The 15,782-nt window shown below is 37.4% G+C and overlaps 3 protein-coding genes across 11 annotated transcripts; 2 read left to right on the forward strand and 1 right to left on the reverse strand.

Annotated features, from left to right (window-relative positions):
- Nucleotides 1-550: 550 nt before the first annotated feature.
- On the forward strand, nt 551-4,483 carry LOC106324636 (cytochrome P450 86B1-like). Its single transcript, XM_013762585.1, has 2 exons — nt 551-2,039; nt 3,840-4,483. Exons 1-2 carry the CDS (start codon nt 795-797, stop codon nt 4,260-4,262), a joined length of 1,668 nt encoding a protein of 555 aa, XP_013618039.1. The 5' UTR covers nt 551-794; the 3' UTR covers nt 4,263-4,483.
- Nucleotides 4,484-5,985: 1,502 nt separating this feature from the next.
- Nucleotides 5,986-6,968, forward strand: LOC106324645 (uncharacterized protein At5g23160). The gene is made up of 2 exons (XM_013762596.1): nt 5,986-6,307; nt 6,432-6,968. The coding sequence occupies exons 1-2, from the start codon at nt 6,005-6,007 to the stop codon at nt 6,834-6,836; spliced, it is 708 nt and encodes a 235-aa protein (XP_013618050.1). The 5' UTR covers nt 5,986-6,004; the 3' UTR covers nt 6,837-6,968.
- A 345-nt stretch (nt 6,969-7,313) lies between these two features.
- On the reverse strand, nt 7,314-15,442 carry LOC106324634 (ENHANCER OF AG-4 protein 2-like). 9 transcript variants are annotated; one of them, XR_001266719.1, is made up of 13 exons: nt 15,084-15,442; nt 14,712-14,788; nt 12,917-14,554; nt 12,332-12,842; nt 12,048-12,156; nt 11,767-11,879; nt 11,497-11,684; nt 10,574-11,342; nt 10,005-10,474; nt 9,761-9,841; nt 9,567-9,645; nt 7,842-7,948; nt 7,314-7,652 (listed from the first exon to the last, which is right to left on the reverse strand). XR_001266719.1 is itself a non-coding variant. In XM_013762582.1 (12 exons), exons 1-12 carry the CDS (start codon nt 15,192-15,194, stop codon nt 9,575-9,577), a joined length of 4,059 nt encoding a protein of 1,352 aa, XP_013618036.1. In that variant the 5' UTR covers nt 15,195-15,440; the 3' UTR covers nt 9,186-9,574. The 9 variants fall into 9 exon arrangements, 4 of the variants coding, with proteins under 4 accessions (XP_013618036.1, XP_013618037.1, XP_013618035.1 ...); XR_001266715.1 differs by having other exon boundaries at nt 7,842-8,178; nt 9,485-9,645; nt 10,009-10,474; nt 15,084-15,441; XR_001266717.1 differs by having other exon boundaries at nt 7,315-7,652; nt 10,009-10,474; nt 15,084-15,441.
- Nucleotides 15,443-15,782: the final 340 nt, after the last annotated feature.

Here is a 15,782-nt window from a genome sequence, read left to right on the forward strand (position 1 = left end):
GAATGTGTTGTTCCTTATCAAATTTAACAAGAAATAATTTTGTTCTTTAATTCTCTACAAAAAAAGAAATGAAAGGGAATGAGAGATAATTATTATTCTTTGTGAATGATGATTTTTTTAGGAACATTAGAGAATACATTATTTCTCGCTGTTCTCTGGTCACCACTCATTAAATGAAAATATTTAAATTAATTAAATTTCATTGGTGAAAAGTTATTGGAAATTGTATAATAAAGTAAAATAAAAATTAAATTATAAACATGAATTCTTAATAAACGTGAAAGTGTTACTTTCGGGAACAGATGGAGATAGTACAAAAAGAAACAAACGTGGACGAAGCAATGAGCTAAATATGATAGAGGATTAACTTAGGTTACCCGTTATCAACCACTTCTCATCTGAATCATTTTCCCAAAACCAGTTCACAGTTTTGGTCAAAACACACATATCTTTTTTTTTGGGCAAAGGAATAAAAAAAAACAATCTAAAACCCTATTCCTCTATTTAAACCTCCCAAAAAGATTCGACCTATTGATATTCCCAAGAACATAGCGAATGACCTCAGAAGACCCTACTTAAAGTGCAAGAAAAGTAATACACACACGAGAATCAAGAGCCGCAGGAATATAAAGACACAACATCTTTCTGCTCACCAAATCAAACCCTATTTTCTCCTGAGAGAACCACAAGAAACTCATGCAATATTCTTCACCCCACTAGCTAAACTCACCACCTCAATTGTTTATTAACCTCTCTTCATTCCTCTCTCTCCACTCTTCATCATCTTTTTCACAATGAGTACCAATTCCTCTTACTATCTCACCTTCAGTGACCCTTTCTCCTCCCACGACCCTCTTGTTTCACGTAAGCTATTTCTCCTCAGAAACGTTCAAGTTCTTGAGCTTCTTCTTGCCCTTTTCGCCTTTATCGCCATACATTCCTTGCGTCAGAAGAAACACTACGGTCTTCCTGTATGGCCCTTTCTAGGCATGCTTCCTTCTCTAGCTTTCGGCCTCAGAGGAAACATCTACGAGTGGCTAACCGATATTCTCTCTCGTCAAAATGGAACTTTCCATTTCAGAGGCCCTTGGTTCAGCAGCCTCAACAGTACCATTACTTGCGACCCAAGAAACGTTGAGCATCTCCTCAAGAACCGTTTCTCTGCCTTCCCTAAAGGCCCTTACTTCCGAGACAACCTTAGAGACCTCCTAGGAGACGGCATATTCAACGCCGATGACGAGACTTGGCAGAGGCAGAGGAAGACCGCAAGCATCGAGTTTCATTCAGCTAAGTTCAGACAGCTAACAACTCACTCGTTGTATGAGCTTGTGCACAAGAGGCTCTTACCAGTTCTTGAAGCTTCGGTTAAAACCTCTTCTCCTATTGATCTGCAAGACGTGTTGTTGAGGCTAACGTTTGATAACGTGTGCATGATAGCTTTTGGAGTCGATCCAGGCTGTCTAGGTCCAGACCAACCTGTTATACCCTTTGCTAAAGCCTTTGAGGACGCGACAGAAGCTGCGGTTTGTAGATTCGTCATGCCTACTTGCGTGTGGAAGTTGATGAAGTGTCTTAACCTAGGAACAGAGAAGATGCTTAAGGAGTCTATAAAAGGTGTTGATGACTTTGCGGAGGAAGTTATCAGGACGAGGAAGAAAGAACTGTCTCTTGAAGGCGAATCCACAAAGAGATCTGATCTCTTGACGGTGTTTATGGGTCTGAGAGATGAGAAGGGAGGTAGCTTTTCAGACAAGTTTCTTCGTGATATCTGTGTGAACTTCATACTTGCTGGGAGAGATACTTCTTCTGTTGCTTTGAGCTGGTTCTTCTGGTTACTAGAGATGAATCCAGAGGTGGAAGAGAAGATTATGGTGGAGATGTGTAAGATTTTGAGGCAGAGAGATGATAATGGTAAGGGAGCGAAGGTAGATTATGAGCCTGTGTTCGGACCAGAAGAGATCAAGAAGATGAATTATCTACAAGCTGCTTTGTCTGAAGCTCTCAGATTGTACCCTTCAGTTCCTGTTGATCACAAAGAGGTACCAACTTTTAACTAAATCTGCTATGTTTTACTTCCTAATTTCTGTTAATTGCTTACCAAGAAATCCAATTTGATTTAAATTACATAGTTAGAGCTTCTCCAAAAGACACTCTATAACTTCGAATATGAAGTTTTTTGCTCTCCAAAAAAGAATTTTAAATTTGAAGTTTTGAGTAATAAAACTCTATATTTGAAGTTTCACTACTCAAAACTTCAAATTTGAAGGTTCATATTTTTATTTGCATTTTGGTCCCCACAAATCACACATCACCTTTATGATCCATAAATATTTTTTTGTTTATTGTTTTAAGCCCTAAAAAAATTATATCTCTTGAATATTTTAATTTTTGTTTACAGAATTTAAATTTTACACATAAAATTAAATAAAATTTTAAAACAAGATTTAAAATATTTTAACTAGGAAAACAATAATATACAAAAGAAACTTAACAAAGAATATTTTAAAAAACTACATGAAGACATAACTATTACACAAATTTAAATATTACAACAACACTAGTAGTCAAGTAAGTTTGATCCGGAACCTTCAAAATTTTCAAATATTGTCCACATGTAGATGGTTGTTGTTGTTGTTGTTGTTTTTGATGTCTTTTTCGTACAATTTTTTTTGTTCATATCGAATATATTCATGAGTATTAATATCATCGAAAAGAAATCAGTATTTTAGCAATATTTTATATTACTCTTTTACTTTCTTGTTCTGATCTAATATATTTACAAGTATCAATATCACCGGATTTCACCAAAATAAAAAAGGGGAGAGCCATTTTTACTTTGAAAAACACTAATATTATAAAAGTCATTAAATTTTTTTCCCTACAAAAAGTCATTTATGGAATAATATGGTATTTCGTTTGAAGTTTAATATTAATCAAGTTATTTTTATTTAAATTTTTATATTTTAATAAAATATTTCATTAATTAATATTGTTGTGATATGTTTATATATGTGCTAATTATTTATAAAAGTTTTATGAATTCAAATTAGTTATCACAAATATAAGGACCATATTATAAAATATAAATAATTTTGAAGTTGAGTTTGAAGATTTGCTTTTAGAAAATAATACTTTTAAACTTCAAATATAGAGTTTTGGAAACTTCAAAATAAAGTTTCTTTTTGGAGATGCTCTTATACTCATTTTGTTTCACACAATGTCGTTTAATTTTTTCACATATATTATAAAAGTCATTAATTTTTTTTATTTTATTAATTAATCAGTTAAAAGGCTAATTGTAAAATCTGAAAATTAGTAAATAAGTATATGCATTGAAAATGTAAAAATCGAAATGTAAATGATACTTAAAATGAAACAAATTTCAAACTATAAAACAATATTTGTGGAACACAGAGAGTATAGAATTAGTTAAAGAGCTAACTGCATGTTTAATTAATCTTCCTTTTAAAAATTTAACCCTTCATAATATTTGGTCGTCTAAACTAATAAAGCCATTTGATAACCAGAAAAACTTAATTTGCTATTCAGTTTGTTTTCTTATTGGTTACCTAATCAGTAAACAGATAGAGTTATTATGAAAATTCTTGGGAAGACACCTAATTAATATGCAGGTATCTTAAAAACATTTTTCAAAGAAAAGTAAATGACTACCTGTATGACATTCTTGGTTACACACAAGAATGGTATGTTCTGCTGTTTCCCCATGAAGCGTAACCGCCAACTCATTCATATTAAATTTCTATGATGTTAAACCTATCACCTCGCGCGTGAGGTTACTACAGAGTTACTAAATTTATTTGTTTGTTAATATTATTCAGGTCCAAGAAGATGATGTTTTTCCTGATGGAACAATATTGAAGAAAGGAGAAAAGGTTATATACGCTATTTACGCAATGGGTCGTATGGAAGCTATTTGGGGAAAAGATTGTCGTGAGTTTAGGCCAGAGAGGTGGCTAAGAGATGGACGTTTTATGAGTGAATCCGCATATAAATTCACGGCCTTTAATGGCGGTCCACGGCTTTGTCTAGGCAAAGATTTTGCCTATTATCAGATGAAATATGTCGCGGCTGCAATAGTTTACAGGCACAAGGTCAAGGCTGTAGAGGGTCACAAAGTGGAGCCAAAGCTAGCTCTTACAATGTACATGAAACATGGATTGTTGGTGAATTTGATCAACAGGAGTGTCTCAGAGATAGATCAATACTATGCCAAGACTATTGATGATGGTAGTAGTGTTTAATGTTTGAGATTTGTTAATTAGTTAAGATGGGGATCATAAGAAGATTGTTTACTTATTTTTGGATCATTTGAGTTTTTAAATAATGCTTCTTTTTTTTTAACTGGTCATACGATGATGTATATAGTCTATCCAAATGGTGTTTTAGCGTTTGTGGAAATTAGGAAGAAGGTTGTTATGGTTGGTTATATGTAGGCCATTTTATTGTTCGAATGTTAGGAATACTAGTTGGTGGGGCTTGTAATATCATAATAACTTTATGTTAGATTTTTTATATATTCTTATAAGTACAAGATATTTTATTAGGTATAGTACATATTCTAATCATTTTTTTTAATTAACAAACTGTTCTTTTCAAAACAAAATCGTAAAGAAACTAAACAGTTTTTCGTGAAAACTATTCTAACTTTATTCTGAAAAATAAAGTTATGGATGAGTATAGCTTTTACATATTGGTAGACCTAGCCAGCACATATCAGTGAACGTTCATACAAAGTCAAAACATGTATCCAAATGACTCAACAAATTTTACATGAATCTTTATCAACGGCTATACCAAATTCAGAAGAACCAAATTCAGAAGAACCAAATAGTCACGATAGCTACAAAAATGTTATTTCACGACATATAATAAAAAGTGCATGAATCAAAGAAAACTCATAAAAGATGATGCATGTAAACAGCATGTTATAGAATGCAAATTGACTCGAACTTTAACTTCTTCGAACAATATATTACAATGAGATCAGGCTTTGTCCGTCTTAAAATGATGTTTTTGGTTACTAATTTCAGAATAATTAGCATAGATCGACGGACCAGTTTATGGATCAAGTCATTATGAATTGGGTTGGACAACGTAAATCAAACTCTTAAACCATGTTAAATTTTGCTTTTAACAAGATAAATTATTAATAGATCCTCTGTTTCAATTTAGTTATCGTTGTGAAGTAAAATTTTTGTTTAAAAATAAGTGTCGTGGCAGAAAGTTACAATCTAAGTTTCTCATCCTGGAATAAATCTGCATGGGTTTAGAGTCCAAGATAGAGAGAGACTTAAATGTTATACCGAAACCCTGAGTTTATGTAAATTTGGTTGAATCAATGCTAAGCTGTCTGGAAATTTATCAAAGAAAACTCAATATGAAACATGGAGTAATAATAAAAGAAAGAAAAGAAGACAGCATGAGAAACTCTGGCAATGTAGAAACGTGTTACGACCACAACTAATCTGTAAAGCTATCAGATCGAACGCAATCTAAAACTTCGTCAAACTGTAGGATTTATTTTCAATTTCTTAATTTCAGTTGTAATTAGTTTTATTATATGTTTTGATAAGTTGGGATATATCATCTGAAATTTACCAGGATATATAAGTTATAATTATTAAAATTGATTGGAAATGAATATTACAAACCATTATTCATAAATTGGTAGACTAGTAACAAAACACTAATTTTACATTCGAATTATAGAACTTCTATGTTTTTGTGAAGCAAAATAAGTTATACGACTCACGTATGGTCACAACAAGATACACATAGTCTAATCAATTCCTATAAGCACGATCTGGATACTTGGAAACATGTTAAGTAAATATATACACATCGCATTATCGAAAGCGTGCGAACACAAACTGTTATAATAATAAATAACTAAAACAAATCAAATCAGATAAATCCCAACTGTTCAGAATCATCATCAACCCTTACATAATATTTCACTTCTCGTTCCTTGGATTCGACTTCAATGGGCAAACCGGAGAGGAAAGCCAGAGAGAAGACATTCTCTTCGTCTTCTTATTTTCTTCGTTGTTTCGGTATTTCCCGGAAAATACATTCACACAAACCAACTCTAGACGACGACGCCGGTCAAGATAGGAGACGTTGGTTTTCACGAGCGACAAAATGTCGTCTGAAAAACTGCCAGATCAAAACGATGCCGGAGAAACAAAATTGGACTATTGAAGATGATAAGCAAAATCTGTTGCGGGTGATACGTCAAGTTACTAATCAGAAGAATGTGGCTGCCGTTGAACAGAAAACCAAAGAGGTATATAAGCATTACGACGTCGCTTCATTCGTTAGTATTTATGCATGGTGAAAACATTGTTCACGTCCTGACGTTATGTCCATGAAAAGTTGACACGTCATCATTTCTTTTTCACATTCCACAGAAAAAAATGAGCGAGCAAAGAGACATAAACCCGGAACCGTTGACTTTATCAGGATACGACATGTGTTACGAACAGGCATCAACTACTACAGTTCGTGTCGGGAAACTTGAACCGAATAAAACCGTCGGGTCCGGGTCAAAACGGGAGAAGTCTTCGCGGGTTGACCCGGTGATTGGGATATCAATCATAGTGCTAACGCTAATGATCATGTTGATGTGGGGACGTTTGTGTGCGGTTCTTTGTACATGTACTTGGTGTTACTTTCTCCCTCGTCTCAAACGCAAACGCATTGGTGGCGGTAAAGCCGAAGGCAAAGATGATTCGGATTTGAACTCTGCGGCTTATAAGAAAAAAATCGTTTTGGATGGATTTCTGGTACGGCGGCAACGCCGCGTTTTGATGTGACCACGACTTTATTATTGATTGCTTTCCCTTTAGTTAATCTCTGTTTATTCATTAATTTTGTACATGTCTTAACGACTGATATTATTCACTTCATTCATCATTCGTGCACGCACATTTCAATATCCACTGTCATTTACAGTTGTCTATTTACTCCTTCTGTTTCATAGTTTTAGTGTTTCAAAAAGATGTGTGTGTGTGTTTTTTTTTTAATTTCAATATATAAGTTTTTAACATTTCTAACCAATTTTTCATTTATTAAATATAATGTGACTAATCAGATTATACAAATCTATTTTAATATTAGTTCAATTATATCTAATATATATATATTTAATGATACATTTTTAAAATTAACAATTTTCTTAATCTTTGTGTTCTTAACTAAAACAATTTATATTATGAAACAGAGTATGGTTAACATTTTTTTAAAGTAAAACCTTTTCTATTAGCTTTACTAAATGTGCAAAATTCCTATGTGATAGATGAAGGACTAATCTTTTGGTTTACAAGATCAGTTGATAAATTATAAGACTGTTAATTACAAAGCTATTGATTAGTCTGGTAAAACAACCTTTCCTAGCTTAATATACCAACATTTTAGTTCCAGTGATCTAGCTTTAATTTACTTTCTGCCAAAAAAAAATCTCAACAATGAAGTTAGTCCTGAGGTAATGATCATCAGTGGCGAAAAAGCTAACCTCCCAACTTGAGAAACTCGATTGATAAAGAGAGGCGAGAATCCTCTAAAGCCTAGTTAGATCCTCCCCCAAGACCTGCACCTCTCAGCTCATGAACCAAATCTCAGAATCTCAACACCTGAAAAAACCACCACCACAATAAACCAGGGCTTTCTTGTAGCTATTTCCAAGAAGACAATTCATTCACCTATGTTACAGATTCACATTGTTTATGTATGTTTACAGTAACACAAAACTCCCTAATCCGTGTTCATTATATAACACTATGAAGAAGACAGAGAGTACTAGAACAAGAGAAGTTACTTACATCAAGCTTCTGCATTAGCCAATCAAGACCGCCTTGTACAATGCGCACATATTTCCCCAGTACGATGATTGCCATCGGTCCAGGTGACTTAACTTTGTATCAAAACCCTGTTTGTTGTAAGACACAAGTCGCTCAAAACCTTCAAAGAAGATATGTTCTCGCAACTGAAGTCAGCACAGACACAAGTATATAGAAAACCATCCCCCCAGGGCAATTAATGCCACTTGAAAGCATATACCAGGAAGCTAACCGTACATCACAGCTTGATATGACAAAAATAAGTGAACTCGACCAACTGCATATGCCAAATAGTAATTCCACCTCAAAATAGCCGACTCTGTCAAGAATTAGTTAGCAAACCACAGAGTGTTATGTTCTGGAGCACTATTCTTCCCGTTCATCGTGAAACATGTGACGAGATTAACTCCCTGGTTCTCAATCAAGTACTTGATTAAAGTAAGTTCCCCAACAAGAATGTACTTAACAGAACAAGCAAGCAGTAGTTTGACAAATTAATTGAGGAAGGGTAGAGAGAGACCGTAAACTTTAAACAAAATAGCACTGAATCATAAATTTTAGACCGTCACTGGAGACACATGCACAGATGCAAAGGGGTGCCGCCACAAACATATAAGGCGTGAAAAAGACTACTTTTTAAAAGGAAACATGTAATGGATTACTGGAGAAATGGCCAAATGTTTATCTTGACTAGAAGTAGTGATAGGCCAATCTGCCAATTATAAATCTCTGGAAAATAGGGATCAACGCCACAAACCAAGAGACATTTGTCAAATAACACATGGTTGAAAAACGCTACACCATTTTGAAAATATATGCAAGAGAAAAGCTTTCTCAAAACCAAAGATTATAAAGCTATTGAGCAAAGCGCACGTGTAACCCCCATGGGCATGACAACATAAAGAGGCAATTAAACACGACAGGTGCATCAGGCAGATTCAAACACATGCGAAGAAAAACTAGTTACGAAGGCTGTTATTTTAAACACACTGAAATAAGATTAGCTGGCTGTCTCAAGCCTAGCCCCAGAAGAGAAAAAACATGTGAACAAAATCTACTAGAAAGAATAAGAAAGTTCGAAGGAACTCCTCCGTGGTGGAGAGAGTAGTTATAGGGACGTCTACAATAGGAGCTGCAACATACATGGACTGTTCTCATTCAAACAACAAGATACACACTAAGCAATAGGTCTCTAGTATGTGAACTAACAAAGAAGTAAACTCAGGCTTACACTGGAAATTCTTGCAAATACACTCTTAACAGTCAGCAAAGATTAATTATGAAAGACCAACTACAGAGCTTAGAAAATGAATCATAAAAACACTATTTGACTATGAAGTTGAAACTCATTTAACCATTAAAAGCTTTGTGCACATTGTGACTGGCATAATTACAGGACTGAGAAACAGAAGTTCTAACCAATTATAAAAAAAAAAACTAATCTGTGAGAAAATTGATCCCCCAGATACAATTGTCAGGAAAAAATATATAATTTACAGAATCCTGACAAAAGTTGTTTTGATGCCTTTTGAAGTGAAAAAAGTCCTTCACAGAAGAGAAAGTTGTATAACTGTTAACTGTTTGATGACAGCACTAACTTAATTTTAGAATTTAGAAACTCAAACCTAGAGGATTAATCTTGTTAATGAGGCACTAGCAGCTCTTTTTTCCATTGATATTGACAGGAGCAGACCAACGAAATTCTACCTCTAACCTCAAGCTGGCCTCCAGCAATTTGCCGTAGGCATGTCTGGCCGAGATGGTAGCATCTGGGAAGAAGCATGACCTTAAATGGGCAATTAAAATAATAAGGCAAGCATAAGTTTTTTGACAATGTCTTTGAGATTCTGCAATCAGATGCTAACGTTTGCATGACCTTAAATGGGCTGAGATAGTCTTACCTTGAATTGTAGGGACGGCTTGTAAGTTACTGGCAGAAGAAGGCTGATAGCTCATTGGCGCTGAAGGTGGCCGAAAAAAATCTGGTGAAATTGCAAATAAGACAATCAATCACAAGGATAGCCATGACACAAACATACAAGCTGGAAAATCATGATTAACAGATGTATCCCAATGCTCACAAGCAATCATGTAAATTAATAAGATTCAACATCTAAGAGAGTATATAAGGTATCAAGTATCTACATACTGTCTGTGACTCTAGGAAGGCCTGGATGTGAATTTCTTCCAGGTATCCAGGCACCACTCTGGTTTCCTGCACTACGCCCACTTGAAGACATCCGCCATGGCTCCTCATTTCTAAATCGCCGTCCATCATCTCGTTGCGGTGGGAAAGAATAAGGATGAGTGTAGCAACGCTGGGATTGTGACTGAACATGGCTTGGATACGGAAAATGACTGGACGGTGCTGAAGGCAGATTCCTAAGCATAGGTCTTTGGGACAGAGAGGTGTTCGGTTGAAACCGTTGGTTCTGTGCATCGCTGTTCCCAAATTCTAGTTGTCTGGAGGAAGTAAATGCTGAAGGCTCCCTGGAGCTGTACACTCCTGCTGGAGAAAAATTAGATGACTGCTGCACGAAAAAATCAGTTTTTCCAGGCCCCTCAACATGACTTCCACGTGAAGAACTTCCAGGCCCTTGGACAATTTGATCACTCTGCATATGGTGCCCAGGAGTTTTAACATAAATGATAAAAGAGGAAAATGTACATTATGAATTTGTGTAACATCAAACAGAATAAATCAACGAACTTACAGTGAAAATGGTACATTGGTCTTGCTGCATAGATCCTGAGTATGTTTGATGCGATAATGGATATGCTGGAGGAAAGCCTAGTTGAAGGTGTAACTGTTGATGGCTAGCAATGGACTGTTGAATTGTTAACGATGGTGGTAAAGCTATAGATTGTGCAGGCAGTGGAGGTGGAGGTGGCGGTGAAGGTGGAGGTGGCGGTGAAGGTGGAGGTGGAGGTGGCGGTGAAGGTGGAGGTGAAAGGGGCGGTGGCGGTGGGGGTGGCGGCTGAGATGGAGATGGAGGAGGAGGTGGGAATTGTGTTGTAGGAGGTGGTGGTGGCAGCAATGGGGGCGGAGATGAAGGCGGAGGAGGTGGGGATGGAGGTGGTGGAGAAGGAGGTAGAGGAGGGGGAGATGGAGGTGATTCGTGAGGCGGGGGAGGAGAATCCTCTGGAAGAGGAGGCGCCCCAGTTGGATTTTCTGCAAGTGGTTCCCTAGCATCCAGTGACTGAACCTTTGTCTCATTCTCACAGAAAGCGGAAGGTGCTACATCTTTCGGCTGACCAGATACATCTTCCATTTTAAGTTCACGATCTACATTCTCCAAAACTCTATGGGGTCTATCACTAATAGTATCACGTGCTTCCAAGTCTTCTAAAGCATTGAAAGGTTCACCAGATGATGTGTTTTTCGCATCTTGTGGTATTGGAAGATTTGGAAGATCGTCATCTTCTTCATCATCTTCAAAGGTACGAGAAGAGAAAAACCCTGGCAGCTGAATAGTTGCATTGCTGCAGACAAAAAAAATGGCAAATAAGTTTATTAACACTCGAAAGACTGATACCAAACTCATTAACAAATAAACTGACTTTGCCTTTTCTTTTGTAATCAGCATATATAAAGTCCATAGAGTAAACTACTAAGCAAGACAAGCGTTTAGCATACCTGCCATACTCATCAACAAGCATCCCTTCCATTTCTCTGATAGGATCATCTACAGCACGCTCAGATCTGGAAGGACGTTGCATGGACAACCCAGCAGCTGCATCATCACTAGAATTTCCAATATCATCAATATAGCGCCGCAGAACAGATTCAGGGAAAATTTCCCTATCAAGCCACAACCTCAAAACCTACAAAAAGGCGAGGACGTCAATGACTCCAGCCAACGAAAATGGCAAAGATAACCTCAAAACGAGCAAATAGTAAAAGTACCTTGAGACATTTACGACGGTTATCACGAGCATCGGTCCTTGAAGGGGCAGCAGCACCTAAAAGACGTGGCAAAGCAGCTTGCACTGTCGGAACGTATGAAGCACCAGCAATACCTACAAAATAATTCGCAAGCATCATTAATTATCTATAGGAAAAAATATATTCTGATAGCAAACTATACTAGTGTACTCCTTGAAATGCAGTCAAAAACAATAAACAACAAAATCCAAATACTATTAGCAATTCAGGGAAATGAAAAATTGAGAACAGTTAGTAATTACCTTTTTGGTTGTGCGAACACTGGGTGATAGAGTCAACAAGAAAGAACAGATCCACTTTACGATGTAAGTGAGGCTCATTTTCCAACTTTCGTATGAGAAGTTCCACTACCTAGGTATAAACACAAACAAATTTCTCAGCTAAAGCCGTTTACGTAGCAAGCTAAACATCCAATAAGTTAAGCTTAGAAAACGCAACTTAAAAGTGACTTTCACTGTGCAGCCTAACACTAATTTTGTTGACAGCCTTAAGACAGAACAAAAATAAAAACAACCGACCATCATACCTCGCTAGCAATCCCGTACTTGGCACAATCAATTGCTAGGCGCGTAGCACGTCCAATACTTTCTTTAGTTCTTGATAAGGTCTCTATCATGCCCTCAAAAGCATCCCGAGAAACAGCAGCATCAGTGCCACCACTAAGTGAACCTCCAACTGACTCATGCCCTGAACTAAGTCTTCTCTCTTCATTATCATCAGTCTCATTTTGATTTCTTGATGAGGACTGATGCTCATGATTTGACGGAAAAGAGTCTTGTTGATGTCCTTGAACAGCGACAGGCATTATGGCCGCAGAAGCTGAAGCATTCTGAACCATAAGTGGGCTATGACTCCTCATCTGTGTATCACTGATGTTTAATAAACTAGAATTCAAATTCCCAAAAACTGAATTTTGTGAATGTGCTACTTTTCTTTTGGCCTGTGCAGCTGCAATTAGATCCTTCATAGATGCAGCCGAATCTGGGGTCCTCGCTCTGGTGAATGGAGCACTCCCATTTTCTCGATTGTAACCAACCCTGCATTATAAGAAATAACTATAAGCGACAGAACAACAAAACCACAAAAAGATGACGGATAGAACGTGACATACATAACAGCAGACAAGTCCCCAGAAGTGTCTTTTGAAACAACAGCATCACTCAGACGTAACGCAGCTTTTGAAACCACCGTTGGCTTATCTCCAACTGAAGCTGGTCTGTGTCTCTGATTTGCTGGCTGAGATTGGGAAGGGCTTACTTTATCAGATCCCACAACTGATTCCTTACCAGACTCACTATGAGGCTTCTTTGCATCCGAAACTTTTACAGGTGGTTTGGCAGTTTTATGCTGTCCTGCAACCTGCTTGTTAGGTGACACCAGCTGAGGAGACTTCATAGGAGATTGCAAAATTTGCTTGACATCCTTTGCCGGCAACTCACTGATGACTTTTACCACGGGTAAACTGTTTGTAGAATTCTCCACATTATCTGATAATACACGTGAAGTATCCTCACAATGTTTACGCAGGGGTACTTTCTTTACTCCCCTACTCTCTGTAGATCTAGCAGATATTTTGGCTTTAGTAGAAGTATCACGACACACGTTAGCACTTTTAGGACCATCAGTCAATACTGGCGTTGCTTTGGGAACAACGGATTGACTTCCATGTAATGGGGTTTTTGGATCTTCATCATCATCTTCGTCATATACACAAACAGCCCTCCTTTTTTTCAGCGACTGTGAAGCTGGAACCTTGGCATTACTAACAGAAGAGGAACGGTCCTTCTGTTCCAGATGACCTTTCCCGGATTTATCACTTACAGACGAACGGTCTCTCTGTTCCAGCTGAGCTTTCCCGGATTTAACACGGGACCCAGAAAGAGGAGGCGAGGTATCATGCTCCACTGTTTGTCTCCGGCGCTTAGTTACAACTATTTTATCATATTGTAAGTCACCTCCACGAGCACTTAGTCCTACAACAAGTTCACGCTTAATATGTGATAGAGTACCAGTAGAATCAGTTACACATTTTTCCTTGTCATTTTTACCTTCACATCGCGGCTTTTTAGCCGCACGTGAGCTTTCATCTACTCTTGATGCAGGCTTCCCTGATTCACTTTCAAGCCTCCTTTTCTTGCCGGAAACCCCATCCTTAACGCCAATTGAATTTTCTTGCTTAACACCAGACACTTTGGAGCTCGATTTCTCTGTCAACAGATCTTTTGACTTTTTGGAATCGGGTTTACCACTAGTATCTCGACCATCAGAGCCACCTGCTTCCTTCTTTATTCTCTTACCGTTGGGCAGACCCTTTTCACCATTACCAAATTCTTTAGTGCAACCATCACCGTCAGTTCCTTTATCAAAATCTCCTTCCTGCTCTAGCGACTCGCTACCCGAGGATGTGGCTGTGGATTCCCGAAATGGAGACGAACCCTGCTTCTCTGTTTCTACTTTGGGGAAGTAAGGTCCCACCTCGGAATCTAAGTTATCAGTTCCATCAGAATCAGTGACGATGTGATCTGTTCCATCAACTGCCTCATCCTTTACCAAACCAGGCTCCGCAGCATCCATCGGATCCTCACTGCCCAAAACACTCGACTTGTGATTTTGCAACTCTTCAAATTCTGTGCATATTTCCGTCACAGCCTGTGCAAAGTACTTGACCGTTTTACCTTGACATCTTGCCAACAGTTTGCTCTTTGACTCACTAGTGAAGGGTTGAATATCAGGCGGTGCAACAAAAGCTCTGCATTAAAGGAACATAACTTGCTCAATGAACAAGGCAAATAACAAAATCAACTCCAAACACATTGGTATAACCGAGACCTACTGCCTAATTAGCAACATGAAGTTGATATAACTATCTAGATGAGAAGGTATAACAAGAGAGTTGCGTTGCTTACATTTCCTGCGTACCAAAGAACTGAACAAAGTACTTCTTAGGATCTGGAGCACGATCCCACTCTTCAGGCCTGCTAACCTGAAACTCAAAAACCAAAGAGAGACTAAACGAATTCAAAATTACTTTCACGCTCACTATTCATCAAAGATGAAACCTTTATCAACACATGTTCTTCATAAATACAATTGTAGAATCTGGCAACATAATTAAACAGTAGAATCTGTAGACTGTAACTAACTGAAATTAAAATAAAAGAAAGAGAACAACACTAGAGCTAATCCAAACCAATAATCAAATTAAACCGGAACTAAACCGGAACGAATTAAATTAAAAAAAAAATTGGCGAAGGAAGAAAGAAAGAGGTAAACCGAACCTTAGCAGGCCAAGCGGGGAAGCCTTTGACTCTGGCGAGGACGAGATCACCGAGAATCAACTTCCCGTTGTCCTTGGCCTTGCTCGCTACTCTTTTACGCCCCGGAGCCATAGGCGATTGGTTCCTCTATTAAACCCTAATTTTTGAACGGAATTGAGCAATTCAATCCGGGAACAATTACACCGGAGCGTCGCTGGTTGAGCCGTCAAATGGATACAGATACGGATCACGTACAGCGACGGAGCGACGGAGAGAGAGAGACGATGAGGCTTTAGGGTTGAGAGGTGAATTGAATTTCTTCTACACAATGATGTTTTTTTTTTTTTTTCTGAGAAGTTGGTTTACTCTTCTTTGTCAGCTCTTTTTTATTTTCCTTCCTTTTTGTTTTTTTTTTCATATAATAAGTAGAGATCCAATTCAACATAATTCTCTCTTATTTATTTACCTTTTTTTTTTGTTTAATTTAAGAGAAAAAGACAAAAATAGCACTAAATCAAGTTTTTGTTCCCAAACTAGCATTCAAAGTCAAAAGTCACAAAAATAGCACTTAATGTTTTATCAAAAGTCACAAACTTAGGGTTTATAGTTAAAGGGTGGGGTTTAGGGTTTAGGGTTTAGAGTTTAGGGCTTAGAATTTAGGGTTTAGGGTTTAGGTTTAGAATTTAGGGTTTAGAGTTTAGGGTTTAGGGTTTAGGGTTT

This window comes from Brassica oleracea, chromosome C2 (assembly GCF_000695525.1).
Source record: "Brassica oleracea var. oleracea cultivar TO1000 chromosome C2, BOL, whole genome shotgun sequence".
Classification (NCBI taxonomy): Eukaryota; Viridiplantae; Streptophyta; class Magnoliopsida; order Brassicales; family Brassicaceae; genus Brassica; species Brassica oleracea.

Coding starts and splice junctions, on each gene's coding strand:
- LOC106324636 (XM_013762585.1), top strand. CDS start 795: ATGAGTACCAATTCCTCTTACTATCTCACCTTCAGTGACCCTTTCTCC. Junction 2,040..3,839: donor TTCCTGTTGATCACAAAGAG/GTACCAACTTTT, acceptor AATATTATTCAG/GTCCAAGAAGATGATGTTTT.
- LOC106324645 (XM_013762596.1), top strand. CDS start 6,005: ATGGGCAAACCGGAGAGGAAAGCCAGAGAGAAGACATTCTCTTCGTCT. Junction 6,308..6,431: donor TTGAACAGAAAACCAAAGAG/GTATATAAGCAT, acceptor CACATTCCACAG/AAAAAAATGAGCGAGCAAAG.
- LOC106324634 (XM_013762581.1), bottom strand. CDS start 15,194: ATGGCTCCGGGGCGTAAAAGAGTAGCGAGCAAGGCCAAGGACAACGGG. Junction 12,157..12,331: donor AGTACGGGATTGCTAGCGAG/GTATGATGGTCG, acceptor GTTTATACCTAG/GTAGTGGAACTTCTCATACG. Junction 9,646..9,760: donor AGCCGTCCCTACAATTCAAG/GTAAGACTATCT, acceptor TGCCCATTTAAG/GTCATGCTTCTTCCCAGATG.